This window comes from Frankliniella occidentalis, unplaced genomic scaffold (genome assembly GCF_000697945.3).
Source record: "Frankliniella occidentalis isolate FOCC.00 unplaced genomic scaffold, Focc_3.1 Scaffold69, whole genome shotgun sequence".
NCBI classification, from domain to species: Eukaryota; Metazoa; Arthropoda; class Insecta; order Thysanoptera; family Thripidae; genus Frankliniella; species Frankliniella occidentalis.
In genome coordinates, this window is record NW_026267199.1 from 358584 (window position 1) to 365555 (window position 6972).

Here is a 6972-nt window from a genome sequence, read left to right on the forward strand (position 1 = left end):
TAAACATTTGGCTGCTGTTGCCTGCAAATAACAAATACTTGTAAGGGTTACTGGGAATGTTCCGTTATGTGTTGTATAGTTACAATTTGAAATTACAAATTTTCAATGTTACAAGCACTATGTATCGACTTGAGACTCTTCAACGATCAAGAATAGGCTGTCGTAAATTTACATCAGATTTTCTAAATCGGAAAGACAAAATATGTTACTGAGATATTTTTCACGAAGCGGATTGTTAAAAGAGATTTTTTAACAATGGGCGAGCACTGTTAACATTCCCTGCAGCCTGCTGCGCAGGGGTTGCAGCGTGTTATCCTCCCATTGTACGGCTCCTGTCCTCCGGCCCACCGGCGCAGACCGGCAGTGACGGGTAGGGCAGGACTTCACACAACTTCCAGCAAAAGCCTTTCCGCCCCGCAGAAGCTCCCCGTCATCTTGACGTCAGCCTCTTGATTATTAAATTTTAATACGCTCTAAAAGAGAACGCTGCGCTGGCTGAAACAAATCCTCTGTTCTAGTGCTGTTGAATAATGTATCGCTGCAGAACGGTTTCTTTATATTTTTCGGTTTTCTCTCAGTTTTTACACGCGCTCGCACACTCTGATTAGCTCGTCAGCTAGTAGAGTAAAAGAGAAGCAATCGCGCATAGGTTAGGCATGCACGGGCTGCATGGTGTCTTCACTTTCTTTTTAGGTTTGAGTATGGGTACTGGCCATCATGCCTCGGAGCGCTGCGCGCTGAGGCGGCTCGTGGTCCGTGACGAGGTGCTCCACCACCTCAGGTCGTTGACCAATCTCCGAGCGCCTCCCGGGTCACGTGAGCTGCTAATGGCGGTGGCGTGTGGAGGCGGGGGTGACGTCCTCACTATTAGGCGGGAAAGAAAATCACTGCAAACTTGTGGTTCAGCCCGGGAATGTTCCAGGTGTCCTATAACCCTTTGAGGTATAGAGGTCCTAGGGGGTTATAAAACTCTTAGTTTAGAGAATTCAACCCCCGGTTTCAACCTCCCGGGGTATATTTCCGGTATGCCTGGGAGTATACCGAATAATAGCGTGGCTTATACTCCCACAAAAGTGGTTACTTCAAATCAAGTTCACTTCTTGAATCAGGTGCGTTCACTCGAATGATCTGAGTACATGCCCTTGTTTCAGAAAATTGACTAGATTTCAATAACCTACTCTCCCGAACACCGGAAGTCGCACCAGAAAATACTTTCCTAGAAACAATGTAGTCTCTCTTGGATCAAAGTAAATAGTGTCATGTATGTCTCTCAAAAAACTCCTGTTTTTGTTTTAAAGAGAATGCCTCTGCTACGGGAAAAGCAGCTTTTTGGTTGGACTTGGCAGCGGCATGCGGAGCCACGCCTGGTGTAGCGACACTAACGGCCCAACGGGTCGCGCGAAGGTTCACTATGGCTTTCTCGCGCAGCGCTGCCGCCCCGCCCCCGCCCGGGACTGACCTCTCAAGCAAAGGGTCAGCGCTGTGCGCAGACTGACACGGCTTGCGCTCGCATTTTATCATACTTCACTGGAAAACGTCCCCAGCTTTAACATTTTTAAACGCTCAATTTTTTCACAGTCCACTGTGCAAAAATGTCGTCGTAAATTTACAAAAACAATTTAAACTGGAATTATAATTTAAGTTGTAAATTTACGAGACAACAAGTTTTACTCGTCAACAGATTTTAAGTCGATACGTACTACATGTATTTTTACGACAGCAAATTACAATTTTACAACTTGCGTCGAGGAAAATTTTGCTGTAAACCTTCCCACTATTTCACAAAAGGAATAAGAGTTCCTGTTCAAGGGACGGCCTAGTGCAAGCGGCAACTAGCAAGCCGGATGTAAAAATGTGTGTGTTTGAAAGAGAGAGGGAGTAAGTGAGGGAGAGAAAGAGAGAGAGAGAGAGAGATAGACAGATAGAGAGAGACAGCGAGAGAGATTCGGTCTCATTAGACCCTCTTGCTCCGTGTTTATGGAAAGTGAAACCAAGCACCCAATCAGACCGAGTTATTCAGAGATTGGTTTGTAGTGGGGCGTCATCAGGCTGACAGCTCTACTGCTAGGCTCACGCCGTCTATTATTCAGATTCATATTTGGCAACGTAACGGTCCCCATACAATACGGTGTCTCGCTTTCTGCTGCTCTGTTTTTTTTTTCTCTCTCTCTCTCTCTCTCTCTCAAGACGTATTTGCCTCTTTCGCTTTTCTCTCCTTTCTATTCTTGCCTCTATATCTGTCCCACCTGCTGGCACGTGCAACAACGGGTAACGGGTGTATAGTGCGTTCAACCTCTGTGCCCAGCGCAGCACGACCGTTTCCAAATAATAGGAAAAGATCTTACAGCAGTGTATTCGAGGTTGCCGCACAGACCAAGACTACCTCTTGTCCCCACTCGTCTAATTATTGACAGACCGACCAAAACCGCCACCATTTCTTTGAGTTGGAGATGGCAGAGAAACATTATAATTGGTTGTATTGTCGCTGTTGAAAGTGGCACACGAGAAATGGGGCAGAAAAAACACAGGCCAGTTTGTTACACGGGTTGTTTATAAGTAATCCGTAATAAGAAGTAGAGCAAGAGGTTTCCTATGGGGTTTGAATAATCAAGCACAGCATGGAAGGGAGCGCCTCCAAGAGCGGCTGTCGGTGGGGCAGTGTTTGAGGTGGTCTGGAAGCTGAGATATCTCATCACTAGGAAAACAAAGGTGTGTTTAAAGGTCGCACTTTTGCAGGAATTATATCAAAAAGTCGTAAATGCGTCTAAAATTAGTGACTTTGCAATCTCCTGAAGTTGTAATGCCTTTGTGAAGGCACCTTGGTAACAAAATAGAGTGAACTGCAGTTTTTAAATTGCATTTTTTGTGCCCTGTCTAAAAACGCGTAATTTCGGCGCCTATACGCGCATTTTCTTCGTTTTCAGATGCGACAAGAAATGCAGATTTAATGCAGTATTGCTACCTTGGCACCATATATAAACCCTTCGTTTTCCGAGTGTTTTTCTCTTTCGTAAAGTAGCTCATTGCAGTCACGCCTGAAATGTGCTCCGGAATGTGACGTTTCCTTACCCTCCTGAAACATGCTTTTTGCGATGCAAAGTGGACAGAGACCATATGATCTTCTTCCACTCCCCCTTCAACGCCGTGGCGCGATGCGGGGCGAAAGTGGAAATGGAAGCAGGCAATAGTTTCGCATAATCTGAATGCTGAGTCGTTATAGCCCCCCGCAACAGCTCCGCGCCCGCGGCTAGTGCGGCCGCTCATGGCAGCGAAAGTGTGTGTGGCCTGACGTCACCGCAGTAACTCACCTCCGATAGGTCCTCGGCGGGCCTCCCGAGCGCCAAGATGTGATGACGTGTGCCTTTGTACTCTCTCCACACTGACCGTTGTTTTCTCCGTCAGGTTATGGTCCTCCTGGACTCGACGGTCCCAGCGGTGGCGGTGGAGGCCATGACTTTGGAGGAGACGATTCGTTTTCCGGAGGTCACGGCGGTGGCGGTCTGAGCTCCAGCTACGGAGCACCCTCCTCCAGTTACGGGGCACCTTCATCCAGCTACGGGGCCCCTCCGTCTAGCTACGATTCCCCCTCTTTCGGCGGTGGCCACGGCAGTGGCCACGGCGGCGGTCACGGTGGTGGCCACGGGGGCAGCAGTGGCGGCAGCGACTACCTCAGCGCCAACCTAGGCCACTCGACGTACACCGGACCCGTCATCAGCAGCGGCGGTGGTGGCGGCCACGGCCATGGGGGCGGTGGAGGCCACGGAGGCGGTGTCAGCAGCAGCTATGGCCCGCCCGCCTCGTACAGTGGCCCCGTCCTGGGCGGTGGCGGGCACAGCGGTGGCCATGGCGGTGGCCACGGCGGCGGCCACGGCGGCGGCCACAGCAGCGGAGGGAGCTTCGGCGGTGGTGGATTCAAGGGCTTCAGCGGTGGCCTGAGTAGCAGCTATGGCGCCCCAAGCAGCAGCTATGGACCCCCCAGCAGCAGCTATGGAGCCCCAAGCAGCCACGGCCCACCCAGCAGCAGCTACGGCGCCCCCAGCTTCAGTAGCGGTGTCTCCTTCAGCAAGCCCTCCAGCTTCAGTGGTGGATTCAGCAAACGACCCAGCAGCAGCTATGGCCCGCCTAAGGGCTTTAGGTGAGTCGGAATTTGCGGAGTGGCTCACTTCACCCAAATTAAATCATTGGTCCAGTGTAGGTGTGGTAATTGATACTTTGCGGACATTGCGCCGGCCAAAACGCCGCAAATCCGTTTTCCGCCATGTGCATCCATCCCGTGTTTGTAGAGAGAGACAGACTGAGTGAGGGTCGTAAATGTCCATGAAATAATCACCGTTTGGGACTGAGACGTTCAGGGGCTGAACGGTTGTGAACAAAAATAAGAATTTGAAGTTAAGACTTATAATCCAGAGGTCCCTTTCGAAGAAACACGACGCTCACTCTGTCCATCTCTCTCTACAAACACGGGGTGCACGGTGCACATGACCTAAAACGGATTTGCGGCGTTTGGGCCGGCGTAACTCCAGTTTAAATGATGCTACACTCAAAACAAGGGCAGCATTAGTTGCAGTAGACCATAGGCTTTCAAAAACTTACCTCGTGAGATTTTTCAGCACTCTGGCTTCAGAGGAGATAGCTTCGCCAGCCAGCGCGGCGCACATTTCGACGTATTAGTACCTACTCCATTATTGCAATACTTAATGTCGGCACGATCAGTCATTACATTGCCAGGACGAAGCGTAGGTAATGAGCTCAGAATGCGAAAAAATGGATTAACTTCAAAATCATTAGTTTTGAGGGGGATTAAAATACTATTTCCATTCCTACTCTTTGAAGATGTTCAGACAGAATGAACAGTGAGGGATTCATTTCAAGGTGATCCTTGGATTTTAAAGGAATATCTCCCGTAAAAGAGAAATGCAAAAAAGGTGAAAAGTCGCGGTATTCCAAATGACTGAGTAGAATTCGGAAAGGAGTCATTCCTTTCAATACAAAAGGATACATTTTAACTATCAAATATCTCAATTGTCAACGCATTCACAGGGGTCAGTAGCTCGTATTCTCTACAAGTAGTAAAATTTTGAGACTACTACTATTTTAACTACATGTTAATCAAAAATTGTAGAAAATAGTGCCAAAATTGCCAGTTGCGTCATTTTATTTTGAACGTCTACTATTCAGTTTCTTGTACCAGGCTGAACGCCATGGCGTCAGACTACCCATAAGCTTCTCGTGCTGGATGGGTTGCCTACCCTTGGCTCTGTAGGGGCTCTCCACAGATGTTGCGGGCTGTTTGAAGTCCGTGCCCTGTCACGCCTCTACTACTGTTGGTGACCTAGTTTCTTTCTCTATGTTTCAGTTCATTCAAGGGTGGATTCGGCGGCGGATCGAAGGGCTTCAAGGGTGGCCACAGTGGTTTCAGCTCAGGTGGCCACAGTGGTTTCAGCTCTGGCGGCCATGGTGGTTTCAGCTCAGGAGGTCACGGCGGTTTTAGCTCCGGTGGGCTCAGCTCCAGCTACGGGGCCCCCTCTTCCAGTTACGGCCCTCCATCCTCCAGCTACGGGGCCCCCTCTTCGAGCTACGGCGCACCGTCCTCTGGAGGCCATGGTGGATTCAGTTCCGGTGGCCATAGCAGCATTTCGGGTGGCAGCCACGGAGGCTTCAGCTCTGGAGGTCACGGTGGTGGAGGACTGAGCTCGAGCTACGGAGCCCCCTCATCTAGTTACGGCGCCCCTTCGTCCAGCTACAGCGCTCCCTCGTCCAGCTATGGCGCTCCGTCTTTCAGTTCGGGGAGTCACGGTGGCTTTAGCTCCAGTAGCTTTGGTGGCGGCCACAGCAGTAAGCCGAGCTCAAGCTACGGCGCACCTTCGTCTAGCTATAGCGCCCCTTCGTCGAGCTACGGTGCGCCATCTCTGAGCTCAGGGAGCCTCGGTGGCTTTAGCTCTAGTAGTTTTGGCGGCGGGCACAGCAGCAGTGGCGGGCTCAGCTCCAGCTACGGTGCGCCCTCCTCTAGCTACGGTGCGCCCTCCTCTAGCTATGGTGCTCCCTCGTCAAGCTACGACGCCTCTGACAGCCTCAGCGGCGGCCACAGCTCAGGCTTCAGTGCCTCCAGCTCATCCAGCTTTGGAGGCCATGGTGGCGGCAGTGTAAGCTCTAGCTATGCTGCTCCGTCAGCCAGCTACGGAGCTCTATCAGCCAGCTACGCTGCCCCATCAGCAACCTACGGCGCCCCGTCAGCTAGCTACGGCGCCCCGTCAGCAAGCTACAGTGCGTCAGACAGCTACTCTTCAGCCGGCCCCGCGAGTGGAGGTACGGACAAAGGGGTCTGCTTACTTATGAGTCGCCAAACGACCACCAGAAATCTAATCAACACACTCTATGTTCCAGGGCCCTATGCGTGAACACCGAGCCCAGCCGCGATGGACAGATATCCCAAAGATCTCCGCATGTGAATTGTGGGCCAGACCACCGCGAGGGTGCCTCTCTTCTTCGCCTTTCTTCGAATATTTATTAATGATAATTTCCATAAGGCACCTCTCGCATCCATTGGCCTGTCAATTTACATAAGGGTGTTGATCGTTGTGACCACCCAAATAACGTTTTCCAAAGGGTGCTTAGAGAAAAATGTACAACGTTGTGATCAGTAGAGAATGTTAATAAATATGTTTTTTTTTAAATGACATTAATTTTAAAACAGTAACCGAAAATTTCGTACCAGAAATTGTTTTAGTATTCCGTTAACAAGATCGCCCTTACAAATACCAGCTGGCTGATTCACGCCGCGCACTTTTGTACTATGCAACCCACCCGCACTGCTCCACCCGGGTAAAAATCTACATCAATTTTTCGTGTTTTTCACGTTTCTCAAGTGCACGTAAATGAGGCGCGTACAGACCCTGCACACACACCTAAAGTTGGCAGTTAGTACGCCCGATGAAGCCGAAACGGGCACGGAAAGGAAGTCAATCTGACGCG

General features: G+C 50.4%; 2 protein-coding genes across 3 annotated transcripts in view; both read left to right on the forward strand.

Annotated features, from left to right (window-relative positions):
* LOC113203932 (loricrin-like) overlaps window positions 1–6677 on the forward strand; it is a 22440-nt gene extending 15763 nt beyond the window's left edge. Inside the window, exons 3-5 of the mRNA XM_026418886.2 lie at window positions 3403–4135; window positions 5357–6306; window positions 6385–6677. Of these exons, the coding sequence (XP_026274671.1) occupies window positions 3403–4135; window positions 5357–6306; window positions 6385–6398 (1697 nt within the window). The 3' untranslated portion in view covers window positions 6399–6677. The remainder of the gene's footprint in view (window positions 1–3402; window positions 4136–5356; window positions 6307–6384) is intronic.
* The window catches only part of LOC113203911 (retinol dehydrogenase 12-like), a 23304-nt gene that overhangs the window by 3153 nt on the left and 13179 nt on the right, over window positions 1–6972 (forward strand). The window lies entirely within an intron of this gene.